At 37.4% G+C, this 17,980-nt stretch overlaps 1 protein-coding gene across 1 annotated transcript in view; it reads left to right on the forward strand.

The window, feature by feature from the left end:
- The first annotated feature begins 1,290 nt into the window (after positions 1-1,290).
- The window catches only part of DISP1 (dispatched RND transporter family member 1), a 62,172-nt gene continuing 45,482 nt past the window's right edge, over positions 1,291-17,980 (forward strand). Inside the window, exon 1 of the mRNA XM_049776397.1 lies at positions 1,291-1,816. Coding sequence (XP_049632354.1) covers positions 1,308-1,816 — 509 coding nt within the window. The 5' untranslated portion in view covers positions 1,291-1,307. The remainder of the gene's footprint in view (positions 1,817-17,980) is intronic.

Raw genomic sequence — 17,980 nt, forward strand, 5'->3', positions numbered from 1 at the left:
GTGTGTGGGTAAGGGGAGAAGTGGTGTCTATGTTTATGCTTATGTTTGTAGATCATGTAGACTATTATGACACAAGTGTTTGTGTCATTTGCACATTTAAGGGTTTTATTTTACAGTGAAGACCTTGAACCCTTCGACAAAAGAAAAAAAGACAATGTACTAATATCTTTTAAAGCAAATTCCATCCATAGTGTTTCTTTCTTCTTGTGGAATCACTTACTATGTGTTCTAGTTAACTTTGAAAACAATGATTTTATGACAACTTCTGCAATCTGTTTGCCTTATAGTTTCAGCATTATTTTTATGATGATGATGAAGATTTCATATTTTGGTTGCCACAATTCTTAATTTATCCTATTTATTTTTATATTTTGTTTATTATTTTAAGACCTCATGACATAGAAGTATATATTCTTTTTTTTTCTTTTGGTTTTTTGGGCCACACCCGTTTGATGCTCAGGGGTTACTCCTGGCTAACCGCTCAGAAATTGTCCCTGGCTTGGGGGGGACCATATGGGAGGCCGGGGGATCGAACCGCGGTCCTTCCTTGGCTAGCACTTGCAAGGCAGACACCTTACCTCTAGCGCCACCTCGCCGGCCCCTAGAAGTATATATTCTGATGCTTTTCTAAGGCATAACATTTTCTGAAGTTTCTTCAGATTTCTTAACCTCTAAAATGTTTCTCTTCTAAGTAAATGATAGAATTTCAGAAAGGATATTCTTTATTTTGCCCATCACTCCTACAATCACATCACCCCGGAAATCATATTAATGAACTGTGGGAGGATAATATTGGCATCTTCTCTTTCTTCCTCCCCGTCCCTAAAGCCCAGCCTAAAATGTTCTTATTTTTCATTGGTATTTGTATACCTAGGATGAAGGAGGGGGAAGAAGTAGGGCTGAAGGAAGTCACTAGGAAGGTCCTCAGATGCAGTAGCTGAAACTGAAGGAGGAAAATGTCAATGTCTTACAAATAGCTGTATTAAAATGTCTTTCCCAAGGTTGGAGCAATAGTATAACAGGCAGGGTGCTGCCTTTGCACATAGCTAGCTGAGGTTCTATCTCCAGCATAAAATCTCCTGAGATACCTGGAGTGATCCTTGGGCACAGAACCAGTAGTACCATCATATGTGGTCACAAAACAAAACAAATAAAATATAGTTTCTTTTTTTTTCTGAATAGTTCCATGTCTTACTGTAATTGGATATTCTTGTTATTTTCTTTCATAAGGTCAAAAACTTGACATAATTGGAGGGTTTTTTTTTTTTTTTTTGTCATTTTCGTTCCTAGGGTCAAGAACTTGGAGCATGGCTATGAGCAATGGAAATAACGACTTTGTGGTTGTTAGCAATGGCAGCATTGCAACCAGTGCTACCAGCCCTAGACCCCTCACCCCCTGTGATGGAGACCTCACATCCCAGCAGCTCACACCCAAAGCAACACCAGGAGCAAAAGTGAGTCCAAATGGATGCCTACAAGTTAATGGCACTATTAAATCATCCTTCCTGCCTTTAGACAACCAAAGAAAACCTCAGATGATATCCCAATGCTGCCATCCTTGCCCTTACCATCACCCTTTGACCAGCCATAGCAGTTATCAAGAGTGCCATTCCGAGGCTGGTCCCACAACACCTTCTGCTTTGGCCTCATGTTGCATGCAGCCACACCCAGAGTATTCTGCATCTCTTTGCCCAAATCATTCACCTGTTTATCAGACTTCGTGCTGTCTTCAGTCCTCTCCATCCTTCTGCCTACATCATCCGTGGCCTGACCATTTTCAGCATCAGCCCGTGCAGCAGCACATAACCAACATCAGGTGAGTCGGCCAAAAGTTTTCTTGGTGTTTTGCATTTAATTCAAGAAATGTGTTTCTTGACCTAAAAGAAGAGGGAAATGTATCAGAGCAAGAAAAGCTGTGGAAATGCCTAATTTGTGGTTTATGTGACGCTTACTCAAATGCAATAAACTAACATATTTGTCGTATTATCCTTTATGAACTCAAGCAAGCTATAAGGTATCCATTCTAAGCCTTGTGATTAAAAAGTTTTGTCAAGAACTTTGCTGTGAACAGTTTCTTTTATACAGCAAGGATAGTTTTGTGATGATATTTGTATAAGCAAGAGTCATTCTTTGCTGTTATTGACAGTGAAAAACTTTTAAGAAGAAAAGAATAAAACCAGCTGATGTTATGGAACTTTGCTCACAATCCTACTCTTGTGCTAGAGGTAACTATGTAATATATTGAGAGCAGACGGAAGCAATAATTTCTTTCATAGAAAATGAAAGCTATAAATCTGTAGCATAGACTTTTTAAAATATGTTTTGTAAAGCATTTTTAAGTCTGGTACTTTGTAAAGTAATAGAAAAATATATACCATTGCCAATCCCCATGTCAGCCCAGCAAACCTTTCATATGTGCTTTTTAGTCATATTTTCCATGTTGTCATATAGGTAAGCAATGATAATATTTTATTAAATACTAAGCACATTATAGAGACAAAGTATTACTTCATATATTTAAGTAATAAAAAATTAAACTGTAAGAGCTCTCTCTCTCTTTTCAGTATGTAATGTGCATTCAGAGAAATGGATGTATCTTTTTTATATAATATCTTTACTTAAGCATCTTGATTACAAATATGATTATGATTAGGTTTCAGTCATGTAAAGAACACCCCCCTTCACCAGTGCAACATTCCCACTACCAATGTCCTAAATCTCCCTCCATCCCACCCCACCCCCACCTGTACTCTAGACAGGCTTTCCAGTTCCCTCATTCATTCACATAGTTATGGTAGTTCTCAGTATAGTTATTTCTATAACTGCACTCACCACTCTTTGTGGTGAGCTTCATGAAGTGAGCTGGAAGTTCCAGCCCTCCTCTCATTGTCTCCGAGGGTTGTTGCAAAAATGACTTATTTTTCTTAAAACCCATAGATGAGTGAGACTATTCTGCATCTCTCTCTCTCTCTCTCTCTCTCTCTCTCTCTCTCTCTCTCCCTCTGACTTATTTCACTCAGCATGATAGATTCCATGTATAGGAAAATTTCATGACTACATCTCTCCTGACGGCTACATAATATTCCATTATGTATATGTACCACAGTTTCTTTAGCCGTTCATCTGTTGAAGGGCATCTTGGTTGTTTCCAGAGGCTGGCTATTGTGAATAGTGCTGCAATAAATATAGGTGTGAGGAAGAGGTTTTTGTATTGTATTTTTGTGTTCCTAGGGTATATCCCTAGGAGTGGAATAGCTGGGTTGAATGGGAGCTCAGTTTCCAGTTTTTGGAGGAATCTCCAAATCACTTTCCATGGAGGTTGGACTCCACGGCATTCCCACCAGCAGTAGATAAGAGTTCCTTTCTCTCCACATCCCCACCAGCACTGATTGTTCTCATTCTTTGTGATGTGTGCCAATCTCTGGTGTGAGATGGTATCTCATCGTTGTTTTGATTTGCATCTCCCTGATGATTAGTGATGAGGAGCATTTTTTCATGTGCCTTTTGGCCATTTGTATTTCTTTTTTTATCCAAGTGTCTGTTCATTTCTTCTCCCCATTTTTTGATGGGATTAGATGTTTATTTCTTATAAAGTTCTGTCAGTGCCCTGTATATTTTGGAGATTAGTCCCTTATTTGATGGGTATTGGGTGAATAGTTTCTCCCACTCAGTGAGTGACTCTTGTATCCTGGGCACTATTTATTTTGAGGTGGAGACTTGACAAAACTAATGTAAAATATACCTGAGTACAGTGGACAGCATTTTAAATCCTGTGGAAAGTTTCATAGTTCTGCTCCTAAGTCATTCCCTTTTTTTACCAGACCACAATCACTGTTGTGAGTTCTGTTATAATAATTTATTTTGCCTACTCAAAAACTTTATGTAAATGGACTCAGTGAGCACTCTAAACTCAGTATGCATTTTTGAGCCTCATCTGATGATTTTCTATAGTAATTTTCCTTTTTAGTGCCCAATAGCAACATATTATATGTATAAGCAAACTCACTTTTTTCACTGAAGTCAGTTCAGACTTGCAATTTTAAAAGAAATCATCTGAATAGTCACATGTAGCATAGTAATGATAAATTCCACTTTTGAAAATTGTTAAAAGTGTAAATCTTAGAAGTTCTCAGCACAAGAAAAATCTTGGAGGAACCATATGTGATAATGTATGTTAACTCAGTTTGTGGTTACAACTATTTACTCATTTTATTGCACACCAAAACTAATATATTTTAAATGCCTTTTAGATTGCAACAATTTAAAAGAAAAAAAAATGTCAGGCCCAGACAAGGATCAAGTCATAAATACTTTTCCCCTTTATCATGTTTTAGATGTTTTTGAAGTTATCTGGTTTTTGAAAAGAGACTAAGAAAGACCTGGAAGAGGGTTGGGTGTGGGGAAAGTCCTCAAGGCATGGCATGATAACTACAGTTTCTAAATGCATTTTTTATATCAGGGTGAATACTCGAGTTATAGAACCATAGTACAGCATTCACTAGAGAAAATCTTAGATTTTTTCCTAACAATTTTGCACTACATAGAGTTTTAGACCCTACTATAAACTAAACTGTGCTAGAATTGATTTTGAACTGTTATAGTCATAAACATTGATTTTATTTTGAATCATAAAATGTTTACAGAATATGATGTGATACATAGTTTCCTTGAAAAACTTCACAAAATATTATGACTATGGCAAGGCACTAACTCTTTTAATATGGCAGGCATAAAAATATCTTTAGACATTTTGGCTTAGCTCTTCTCATTGACCCAGTTTTAAAGGAACAAGAGTCCTATATAAATATATATATGCAATTTAGATAATTGACATTAAAAACATATAAAAATTCTATACTCATGAGGACAATGGTGAGCACTCTTAGGGGTTCAAGGTCTTGGGATGCAGTTAACATTGTATATCATAACTAAAAGTTAACATTACTATATCCATGTCATTTATACCATAATTTAGAGAAATAATGTGCTTAAAATAATAAACAAATGCAGTGTTTTCCATCAGGAAAAAAAGTTGTAGAATAAAGTGGAATATCATGTTAGAAATTTTTTCTATTTATAATTTGACCTCATAACTCTAAGCCTTTTGATCAATTATTTGTGACATACAGAGAAACGGTGCCTGCAGAGGTTCTTTACAGGCCTAGATGTATCTACTACGCACTTCATTGTAAAGTGTGTACTTCAGACATTGTTTTCATATTCTCCATGCTTATTTCTTTATGTAATCAACAATATTTACTTAGTACTTGCATGTGCCAGACAATGAAGAATTAATTCTGAACATACCAAGACTGTAAACCTGAAGTAAAAACACATAACTACAGATAAATGGAATTATAAATGGTGAGTCTTGTGAGTAGTGGCGAAAGTTTGTATAAGGGTCAGCACAGTTCTGGATAGTTAGAGCCTGGAGGAAAAGAGGATAACAGGAGGAGAGGTAGATAGAGTAGGGCTAAATCCTAGGGGCATTTTATACATTAGTATCTGAACTTTATGCTAAGTGATTAAAAAAGCATTATAGACTTGCGTGTGCAGCATATTTAGTTGTGAACAATATGCATAACAAGATGTGTCCTTTTGGCATGCAGTTAACATAATATTTTGGCATACAGTTAACATAAATGTATTTACAGTGCTGTACAACAAAGATCAATTTATCTGCAGAACCTCTTCCATCTTAAAATTCAGCTTAGTTTAACCTCAAATTTTAGTGCCAGGAGTTAGATATTAATTCTTCATTCCTCCATCCTAACCATCCCCAATACATGTCAAATAAATCTTGCACTCTCCGGAAAATGCCAACTAGGATACTTTCCGATCTAGGAATTTGACTACTATAGGCACCACATGTAAGTGGAATTGTATAGTATTTGTCCTTCGATGATTTTCTGATACCACTCACTTAGTAAGTTCTAATGTTCATCAAGGCTTATTATATTGTCAATTTTAGTGTATTCAATATATGTCAGTTTTATAAATTGGATAACATTCCATTGAATACATCTACCCACTGAATTTACTCATTCATTTCTCAGTGAACACATGGGTTTCTTCTGCTGTTTGGCTGTTGTTACTAGTGGTACTATGAATACAAATGTACAAATATCTGTTCAAGTCTTTGCTTTTAGTTCTTTGGGGAATATATCTAGAAGTGGAATTGCTGGGTCATGTGGTAATTGTATGAATCATATTTAAGGAACCACTAAACTGTTTCCATAACTGCTGTGCTATTTTCCTTTCCCACCAACAGTGCACCACCTTTCAACACTTGCTATTTTTTTGTTTATAGTATTCATCCTATTGAGTGTGATATTACATAGTTTAAACAGTAAAGAAAAGCGATCAGATTTCCATTTGAGAGGTCCATTTTCTGCATTGTGGAGCATTGATTGAGTTGGGCTAGGATTTATCAATAGACTAAATAGAGGTTCTGGACAGAAATGGTATTGACTTGAAGCAAGATTCACAAATAATTTCTTTCTTGAGAGATTTGCTATGAAGAACCTACTAGATTTGGTTGAACAATTGGATATAGGGGAGAAAGGGAATAGAACCACTCTTGATTTTTAATTTTCGTGGTAATAAAGAAAGTCAATAAAATAGTGAAGGAAGAAAAAAAGCCTTACCTCAAGGAAGCAGAATTGAGTCTGAGGTTCTAGGGGTGAGTCTGAGGTTCTAGGGGTGAGTTGAGAAACGCAAGGGCAGGAACTTTAAGAATGATGTACCCTGAGCTTTCTTAAACAAATAAGAATAGGAGATAACTGGAGCTGCCACTCCTGTTTGTCTTACAAGAGCCAAGATACTGCCTTTTGCCTTCCAAATTCCCTCCATCCTTCCCACCTTTGCCCCAGGCAACAGACAGAGAAATCTTTCTTAGGAAAAAAAAAAGGTAGCTACATTGAAAATGACAGGTTAGACTCTGCTCAGCATTTATTTATATGTATAATTATTCCTCTGGCCAGATACTATGCTTCTCTGTTCCAAATAAGTAAAATACCAGACAGTAATGTGAACATAAGTGTAGCTGCTATTTGTCAGGAGGGCAGGGCAGTTTGGGACAGTCTACACTGGATGTACCTGCTAAGAAACTGAGGATGTTATATGGTGTTTAATGCCTTTTATTAGTTATTCTTTTTATCAGCACTTTAGGAAAGTTATTAAAAAAACAAATGTTCTAGGGTCTAGACAGATAGTGCAGTGGGTAGAACACTTATTGCTTTGCTGACTCAGGTTCCACCCCCAGCATTCTCTATGGTGTTTTGTCCACAACCAGGAATAAGTCCTGTGTGTAGAGCGAGAAGTAACTCCTGAGCATCACCAGATAATGGCTGGCCCAAAAACTAAAAACTAAAAATAAGTTTTAAAAAGGTTCTAGAGACAGATCTTTACCAAAAAAATTTTTTATTTTATTTTAGGCACCAAGGTTTACCATGTTAATTATAGGGTTTCATCATAACACACTCTAGCACCACACCCTCCATCTGAATGTCCTCCCTCCCCCATAAAACTTTAACTCTAAATCTTTCAGTCTCCTTTTCTGGTATATTACATGTTGCTGTTTTTATGCTGATATTCTCAAATATTAATGAATTATTATTCAGTTAATGTTTAAAATCTACTTAGTACAGACGCATGTATGTACTTACATTGCTTAAGAACTCTTTAAAACTGATGATGTTAAGGTAAAACTTTTCAAGTCCTCGGTGCTTTTATTAATATCACTCCTTGTGCCTCTACCAGAGTTTGCCCCCACCCCTTGGGCATTTTATTGTTTTGATTGTTTATAAGATACTAAGTCACAGATAATGCTTTAAATGGTTCATCAGAAAGTGTGGTTTATGTTTTGTTGTTATTGTTGTTGTTTTCATTGCACCCAGAATTTTAGGGCTTAATTCCATGTCCATGCCCTTCAAGAGTCACTCCTGGCACTGCTCAAGGTACTTTCTGTGGTATTAGGGATCAAACTCAGATTGGCCATGTGCAAATCAAGAAAGTGTGCAGCCCCAGAAAGTCTAATTTTATTTTAGCCCCTTTTACATTTCTTCCCTCTCACATAACTCTACAGTAGACTACTTTTCATCCTTTTATGCCTCTTTAAGAGCTAATAAATCTTATCATGAATATGAGTCATATGTGTATTATTTTATCTTTTTCCTTAATAAAGGTATAATCATCGTGATTTTACATTTAATGCATCCTATTTTAATTTCACTTATCACCAGATACTAATTTTACATCTCATTGTCAAGTTTCTTGCCTTTTCATTTGTTGATGCTTCATCTCATTCCCATAGCTCAACTAATTATTCATGGTTCCAGGTGAGATCTTTAAGGAATTTGAAAAGGCAAAAAGTAACTGTTCTATGCCATGACATTAAACTTCAACAAGTTGATCATTACAGGTGCCTCAGACATTAAAAATGTAAAATGACCATTTGCACCCAAAGCAATTGTTCAGAAGGTACATTTGCCTTTCTCATGACCAGCCCAGATTCCATCCTCAGTATCCTATGTGGTTCCCTGAGTAACACCAGGAGTAATTTCCTGAGTGTAGAGCCAGGAGTAAGTCCTGAGCATCATTGTGTGTGACCCCCCCCCCAAAAAAAAAAGTTATTAGGGATGGGGGAAATAACTCATTGGTTATTCCCAAACACTGCTGAGTGTGGCCCTGGTGGTCCTCAAATATCATTGACCCATGGACCAAACCATCAAACCAAGGACTGCAGAGAGTGCTCCCTACCCCACTCCCCAGCACATCAGTGAGACCCCTTAAAAATATTTAAATTGGGGCCATGAAAGGCAGTAGTGGTTTGGGCACATACTTTGCCTGTGCCCAATCTGAATTCAATGGCCAGCATCACATGGTCCTGCAGACATTGTTGAGTACAGCCCTGGAGGCCCCCAACATTGCCAGGAAATACCCTGAGTATTTCCACCACCATAGTACCTGAATGGTATTAGACCCTGGCCAGTTTTACTCCCTGACCATAGCATAGGAATCCCTCCAAATAAAACCCTTGAAAGTAAAACAGTCAAAATTAATGAGGGCAGAGTGTCTTGGCAGTGAAGAAAATAAGGAACTCTAGAGTTCAAAAGTGAGAAGGAGCCCTTTAAAGAAAGGAGATTACAGGCAGTCAGAGAGGACTTGAGTGGCCCTTGAAGGATGGACAGGACATGATAGGACTGTAGGAGGACATGTAGGACAGTAGAGGAAAGATGTTAGGGGAAGTGGCTGTACCTATTTAGGGAAGAGAAGAGGACAGGTTGGCCAGATGTTATTTGGGAGTTCACAGGTAGTGGTGATTCCTGCTCCTCTATCCTGAACACAACCTTGTTGGGTGAGCAGCATGACCTGCTGCTCTCTGTCCTCCAAAGAACTGGAAATACTTCTAAGGGGAAATGTATGTTCTATAGGTGCTGGTTGAATTAGGTTTTTAATTATGATTTCATGTTTTCTTATTGACATTTTAAAGGGAAACAGTAATAGTATTATGCCATAGTTAATAAGGACTTCTGCATCCAAAAGTTGCATACACAATTTCTAATTTAAACTTTACTTCTTACTAATGTTGCAGAGAGCCATTCTTGATTGTAACAAAGGATTCTGTAAAAGTCCAGACTTAGGAATTTCCTCTGATCTTTTGGGGTACCTGTTCAATGTACTTCATTTCTCTAAGAAGACATTGTGCATAGGTGGTCACTTCAACTTTCAGGAAAAATCAGAGAAATCCATGGTTAAGAAGACTTTGCACAGATGGGAGTATGGAACCTTAGCAATAGCTCAGCCCTGCAAAGACTAAGGAACATTCTTTCTGCCTCCCTATGTGACTATAATTTTTGTAACCTTTATTTCCTTTTACTTTCAGTTCTTTATTGGTTTTCTCAATTTGGATTCACTTTTCTCAGAGATTTTCTTGTTTTTTTTTTCTTTTCTCCTTTAGGACCCTGGTTCTTTCTGGAATGGGAATTCTTTTTCTTAATAAGTAAGAAATGGAAAGTCCCATAATGTTTAGACAAATCAAAACTAACTCCTAAAATCCTGCACTTTTGCCTATGTTGCATCTTAGCACCCAGAGGGAAAATTCCAGCTGAGCTCCAGTTCTCCAAGTGTTTTACTGCACTGCACCTGGCTTACTATGTTTTATCCTTATTCCCTCCCTTACCTCTAGCCATTGTGTTATTTTATTTAACTAGAATATATGAACCCAGATCAGTTTTCCTCAATGATCCATACATGCAGCTGGTTTCCTCAGGTCATCATTGTTGCTACTTTACAAGTTTTCTTTTTTTTTTTTTCCTTATTTTTCTCTGATCACCTGCCCTGCCTTGGAACACTGGCTCTGCCATATTTTAGCTTTTTAATCTTGGGTCAGGCCTATTTCTCTCCCCTTTATTTCTATCTTGATAAAAGTAGTAAGAGCAGTGGCTATTGGCACATTGTACAGTGCCTGAAACTGATAATACTCTTTTTTCCTTCTTTTGTTCCTTACATTTTTTTAATTATCTTTTTAAATTTAAAGCATTGTGACTTACAGTTTTTCAGAGTTAAGTTTTAGACATCAATGTTTCCGCACCAATACCAACATCAATGTCAACCTCCCTCCACCATTATTTCCAAAATTCATCCCATACCTTCACCACCACCACCACTACCACTCCTGCCATCATAGCAGGTACCTTTTTAAGTTTGGTTGTTAGAGTTCAGGTCTCATTTCATTGCTGTTATTCTGTGGATTGGACATTTAGTTCTGTCCTTTTTTTATTTTTCTGGTTTTTGGGTTACTCAGGGATTACTCCTGGCTCTACGCTCAGAAATTGCCCTTGGCAGGCTCGGGGGGACCATATGGGATGCCGGGATTCCAACCACCATCCTTCTGCATGAAAGGCAAACGACTTACTTTCATGCTATCTCTCCAGCCCCAGTTCTGTCCTTTTTTAACACCACCAGTGCACTTCCCTAGTAAGTGTCTTCCTTACATTTTTGTATGTGTTTTTGCTCTTTGCTGCCTTACTTAAGTGTTTTAGCCGTTTTCAGAAACCAAGTACAGTTACCTAGTTTAACTTCAATAGTGAGATACTGCTTTTCATCCTTAGGTAGAGACTCCACACTTCACCCCACAACCTCCAGGAAAGTAGGACAAGGGTCAGTGATTTGCATTCTGGGAGAGGGAAAAGTGTTGTCAAGAGTCTGTGGGTCTCTCCAGCCTCAAAGTCACAGCCCTTGTGCTTTATTCTCATTGTATAATCTGATTCTGATAGTTAATTTTAGAAGTCTAGCAAGATTTCATCTTGATTTCACTGAAACCAGGATTTATTTTTACATTCCCTAATGTAGTCAAAATTAACTTTTTAAAGTGGGATAGTGTTTGTAAAATTTAAAACGTTCCAAGATTGCTTGCCAAAGTAACTTAGTTTGGCAGTCAGAGAGAGTGAAGGCCTATTTTATTAGCAGGACTTTGCTTAGAGACTTCTTTATATTACAAATGAACAGATTTTAGAGTGTGCTATGCCTTCTGGAATGTACTGCATAGTTTGTAATACATTTAAGAACATGATCCTTTGTCATCTTTTACTTTAATAATAAATGTCAGGAAACAATGACCTCTTTATTTCATAGCATTAATGAATATAACATTTTGAAATAAAGCAAATATATTCTTTAATTAACCTTTCCCTTTGTATATTATAGCTACATCTTTAGTAGATATGAGTGAAAGCAAAAATGAAGAAGACAAAATTGTTCAATTTTACTCATTTTTTTTTCTTGGTTAATAAGAAAGTTTGAAAGGGCAAAATATTTGACCAGCAGTGAAACTTAATATTAAAAAAGATATTTTTATGGGTCCATTACATTTTAATACCAAGGAAAAAGCAATTGTTATCTATTCCAGGTCCAAACTCAAGTGGATTTTTAGGTATAATTTATAAGAGTTTGTAGAACTTCGCGTTAATAGAAGAATTTTTATTGCTGTACTATTATGTGTTTTTACCACAAAATTGACTCTAAAAAAATTATATCCTTTTTTGTAACACAAACCAGATATTCAATTGATTGCTTGGTATTTGGAATTTAGCATACAATCTTAGTACCTGGACCACATTTTTGGAATGGATGATTGTTTCTAAGATATCGCTTAGTCACGTGTTGCCAGCCCATGTACCTGGTATCTGCACACAGGTTTCCCACATCTCTTCTCTAGAGGTGTGGACTTTCCTACTCTAACTCTGGCATGATCTTTCTCTTTGTCTGTCTGTCTGTCTCTTTCTCTCCTTCTCTCTGCCCTCCCCTTTGGAGAAACCTGTGTTCTCCCTTGAGCATATTACTCTACTTATCTTCTCTCTCCTCTTCCTCAGTATCTCCAAATAGAATCTATTTTTAAAATATTAAAACAAAATAATTCTTAGGACTTCTGTTTTGTGAAAAATCTGCAATGCCTAAAAGCCGCTTGAAGTTATTAAATTGGCTGCTGCTATTAGGCCTCTGTGTTCTTGTAGGATGATTAGAAAACTAATCATATTTTCTGAGTACTCAGAAAAGCAGACAGTTTTTGGAGAGCTTACGGAAAGTGAGAAATAGGAGGCTTCTTCAGAAAAATTGAACTTTCAGGCATCCTACAGCCTGACATTTAGGAATCAGAGACCTGTTGTTGGACTGGTATGTGAGACTCACAGTGGATGACATTAAAATTTCCTTTGTCTAGAGAAGGGCACAGGGTGCTCTCCACAAGGCATTTGACCTGTCAAGATCAATATGCAGCATCCTCAAAGAAACTGTGAGTTCTAAATGTGTAATCATCGTCCAGTACTTAATAAGTATATAACTACTTTAATTGCACCATTAATTATATTAATCATTGAGGACTAGCAAGGTGTCTGACGTTTAATAGACAATCAGAAATGAATCGGTGCAATCAAGTCTGAAGGCAGAGCTACCCCTATTAATATGATAACTTGATCATGAAAATTAGGCAACATTGTTCTAATTGTAGTAAACTATTTCACAAACCATAAAAAAAATCACCCTGTTTCTTACACTGAGAGATAGTACAGTGGTCAAGGCATTTTCCCTGCACATGGCTGACTCCATTCAATTCCTAACCCCACATATAATCCTCCAAGCACTGCAAAAAGTTACCCCTGAGTTCAGGCCAGCAGTAAGTCCTGAGCACCAACGCTGTGGCCCAGAGAGACAGAAAGAGTACAGTGGGTAGGAGTGTCACTTTGCTTTGCCACTGCTGACCCAAGTTTCATCCTCAGTCTAATATCATAGAACTCTTAATAGTTATAAAATAGTATGAGATTCAATCTGATGCACTGTATAGTGAAGTGAGCAATTTACTCTTTCTATGCACTATTTTGAGTGTCTAAGAAGAAGCTGAGATGGACAGTCAGCATATTCATTCCTTGAAACCCTATTTGTATGCCTATGTCACTTGAGTCAGTCCACCTTCCTTCGCCTTCCTGAAACACTGGTTTCACTATGTCACTCATAAACCTTCCATAATTTCCCCATGATTTGCACTGAAATTCCCTTTATAGGTAGAGATTACATGTTGTTGGGGAAGGAAGGATTATTCAAGATGAAGGGAATCTTCTAACTCTGGACAAGAACAAGAGATCAATATCAGTGAATGAGATTATTGTCTTTGCTACACTCATGCCCTCACTTTGGAATTTTAAGTAAAACCAAATTAGTGGTTATTCATTTCTTTTTTTTTTTTTATAATGTCTTTATTTAAGTAGCATGATTACAAACATGTTTGTGATTGGGTTTCAGTACACCACCTTTACCAGTGCAACCTTCCCGCCACCAATGCCGCCCCCATCTCCCTCTTCTCCCACCTCCATCTATCTTTGAGACAGGCATTCTATTTCTCTCACTACCATTGTCATGATAGCTGTTAGTGTAGTTATTTCTCTAAATGCACTTGCCACTCTGTGATAAGCTTCATATCTTGGGCCGGTTCTTCTAGCCCTCATCTCTATTGTCTCTGGGTATCATTACCATACTGTCTCTTATTTTTCTTAAATCCCACAGGTGAATGAGACTATTCTGTGTCTGTCCCTTTCCCTTTGACTTATTTCACTGAGGATAGTAGTCTCCATGTCTATTCATGTATAGGAAAATTTCATGACTTCATTTTTCCTAACAGCTGCATAGTATTCTATTGTGTATATGTACCACAGTTTCTTTAGCCACTCATCTCTTGTCGGGCATCTGGGTTGTTTCCAGATTCTGGCTATTGTAAATAGAGCTGCAATGAATATAGGAATGCAGAGGGCATTTTTTATTGTTTATTTGTGTTCCTAAGGTAACAATATCTCTAGAAGTGGTGTTGCTGGATCCTATGGGAGTTCAATTGATGGTATTTTGAGGAATCTCCGTATTAGTTTCCAGAAAGGCTGGACTAGACAGCATTCCCACCAGCAGCGAGTAAGAGTTTTCTCCCCACATCCTGCCAGCATTGATTGTTCTTGTTCTTTGTGATGTGTGCCAGTCTCTATGATGTGAGATGGTACCTCGTTGTTTTGATTTGCATCTCTCTTATGACTAATGATGTGGAGCATTTGTTCATGTGCCTTTTGGCCATTTATTTCTTCTTTGAGGACATGTCTGTTCATCTCTTTTTCCCGTTTTTTGATGAGGTTAGATGTTTTTTCTTGTTAAGTTCTGTCAGTACTTTGTATATCTTAGATATTAGCCCCTTATCCAAAGGCTATTGGGTGAATAGTTCTCCCATTCTGTGGGTGGCCCTTGTATCCTAGTCACTATTTCCTGTGAGGTGCAGAAGCTTCTCAGTTTAATGTAGTATGTAGGTAAAACATTTCATGACATTGAGACTAAAGGCATCTTCAAGGAGGAAACACCACTGTCCAAACCAGTGGAAGCAAAGACAAACAAATGGTTCTCTTCATTTCTGCTTAGATATAATGGAGAACTAGACACATACTTTTTTGGGAGGATCACACCCAGTGTTGCTCAGGGGTTACTGATGGCTGTGTGCTGAGAAATTGCTCCTGGCCGGCTGGGAGGCCGTATGGGATGCCAGGATTCAAATCACTGTCCATCCTGTGTTGGCTGCATGCAAGGCAAACACCTTATTGCTGTGCTATCTCTCTGGCCCAAGGACTCATACTTTTTTGACCCAAATATTTTGGATCTTCATATTTAAATATCTACCCAGGACTTTAGTTTTTAGATGCCATTTAATAGCCTACCATGTTGGCTATCAGAAATTCTTTTACTTCATTGAAAAATGATTTCTCTGAGATTTATTTAAATGTATGATTTTTCTAAAAATGTCTCCCTTTAGCACAAAGTTAAAACCTATCCTGAGCACCAAACTGATGGAGGGTTTTTTTTGTTTGTTTTTTTTTTTTTAAATCTTAATCCTCCTAAAGCTTAAAATCAAAGTGAGCAGCTTTACTATTTCATGAGAATTTTGGCCTGAGGAATATAGACCTTATTCCAGAATTCCTTCCTATTAGTTACATTTAATACGATTTTTCTGGCTTTCTAATGAGCTTTTCTTGGATCTCTTATTAGTGACTCTCCTTCACATCTTACTAAGAAAGAGGTGTGTGTGTGTGCGTGTGTGCGTGTGTGTGTGCGCGCGCGTGATATTCTGTCATTTAGCATGTTCTTTTCAGGGCTCCTCATGACATGGAAAGGCTGCAATTAAGGGCTCATGGTGCTTCATTGTTAGTGTAACTTTAAAATGGAACACATGCGGCTGTTTGCTTTATAACTCGAACTAAGGCATGAAAATTGGACTTCATAGATTGAGGAAGATTTTTTTTTAAGCAATGCTACCATTTAACCATTTAAAAATATGTTTAACTAACTAATTGTACTTTTCAGAATTCTAATTACTTTCAACTGTTTTTGGAAAAGTTGGGGAGCTGGGATTCTTCAATTCCTCTTGGGGAATGCACTGCACAGGATGTGAGATGCTGACCTTTAGTATGTGTTCCCCCTCTCCCTTGAAAGTGGCAGAGACAAAATGTGTTTGAAATGAATTTCCCAGGCCCTGTTTCCCTCACTTTTCACTGAGGAGCAAAATAGCTACCTTTCAACTAAGTGATCTTCTGGGCTTTCTAACTCTCTTAAGCAGAAATGAGAATATAAGAGAAACTGGCACGCCTCCCCTATTCCACCCAGTTTTATCTCATGAAATTCCCTTCTTGTTTACCAATATAACAGGGATGAGGAGGGTGGGCTGGAAAGAAGCAATCTCATTTCCTAAACTTTCTTAATTATTACCACTATATGGTACTAAGGAGTGGAGGGGCTCTCTTGACATTAATTCAGAATTGAAACTATGACACAAAGGTGTGCTTTGTTCGGTTGTCCAATGGCAGTGGTTTATCAGAACTTATTAATGTTAGTATCACAAAAGTTGGTATATAACCGCCCCCCCACTGCTCAATTTGACTGGCTTTAAAACAAATGGAAAAAAAAGTGTGTTTTGTGGAACTATGAATCTGCGAGGGACGGGTAGGGAGTCCCGGACATATGTACAAAATATATCCTTCTTTTAGAGCATTAATGTCTTCATGCTTGCTTCCTGATTGAGATCATCATTGGTAGATCTGATAAGTATATAGAATTTCTTTTCAGTCTTAACAGTGAATAAACATCCAGAAATATCAGGTCATTTCCCTCACCCCCAAGTTTTAGTTAAGTTGGCTAGGGAATATATAAGTATATGTCAGATGTACACTTCTAACATTCTTCCACAGTCTTTTAGCTATCTCTATAATAGTGCTTTTTAGAATTGAATTGAACAACAATTGAACAACTCTTTGGAGGTGAGTTTTCCTCAATTAATCAGAAGCCACTGAATGCTTAAATAAGCTTTAAGTAGAAATAAAGCAAAAGAAATTTAGCTGTAGGATCACACATAATTCAGACATTGCCATTTTTAGCTATTTTAAAATATAGGCCTATTTTCACTCTTATACTAGCATGTTCCCATCAGTTATATAAAGGACATTAATTTGTATGTTAGAAGTGCTATTTTTTGGTCTGAAAAAATTGCACAGCTGGTAGAGTTATTTGCCTTTCACACAGCCAACACAGGTTCAATCCTATATGGTCCCCTCCCAAGCCTGCCAGGAGTAATTTCTGAGGGCAGAGCCAGTAGTAACCCCTCAGTGCATCCAGGGGTGGCCCAAAAAATAAAAAGATGAATGAATAAATAAAAAGAATGTCTATTTTAATGTCAACATTACATTCAGATTACATGGTCCTAAAAATTATTTCCTATTCTACTAACACATGAATCTTTCATCTTTGTTACTTCTTAGTAAAATGACCTAAGAATTTTATGATGTGTTTTTACTAACTTCTGAAAATACTTACTAAAAGACAAAATGACCGTGCCAGAATGACAGCTCAGTAGTAGGGTGTTTTCCTTGCACACACCCAACATAGGACAAACCGTGGTTCAATCCCTGGAATCCCACATGGTCCCCCCTGGATGCCAAAAGTGATTTCTGAGCACAGAGCCAGGAATAATCCCTGAGCACTGCTTGGTGGGCCCCCCAAAAAATGATCCAAAAAAGAACAAAGTTACTGAAAATATTAGTTCTAAATAACCCCAAATAATAAAATCCCTTGAGTATAAATAATTTTCCTAAGTTGTCAAACCGATTAAATAGAACTTGACTGTGTATTGTTCTTTGGCAAAGACATAATATTAATAGTGTTAGTGATTTTATTGAACCCCTACCATGTAATAATATTGTGTGATATACGTATACTCTATTTAATCCTGAAAACAGACCAAGAAAGTGGGCAGTACTCAGGGCTTTTTTCTGGCTCTACACTACAGGATCACTACTGGCAGTGTTATGGGGTCCATAAAAGGTGCCAAAGTCAAACCCTAGTTGGCTGTTTACAAGGCCAGCATGCTACCTGCTTTGCACTATCACTCCAACCCGAAACTATTACTTAA

The sequence above is a fragment of the Suncus etruscus genome, chromosome 7 (assembly GCF_024139225.1).
Source record: "Suncus etruscus isolate mSunEtr1 chromosome 7, mSunEtr1.pri.cur, whole genome shotgun sequence".
Taxonomy (NCBI): domain Eukaryota; kingdom Metazoa; phylum Chordata; class Mammalia; order Eulipotyphla; family Soricidae; genus Suncus; species Suncus etruscus.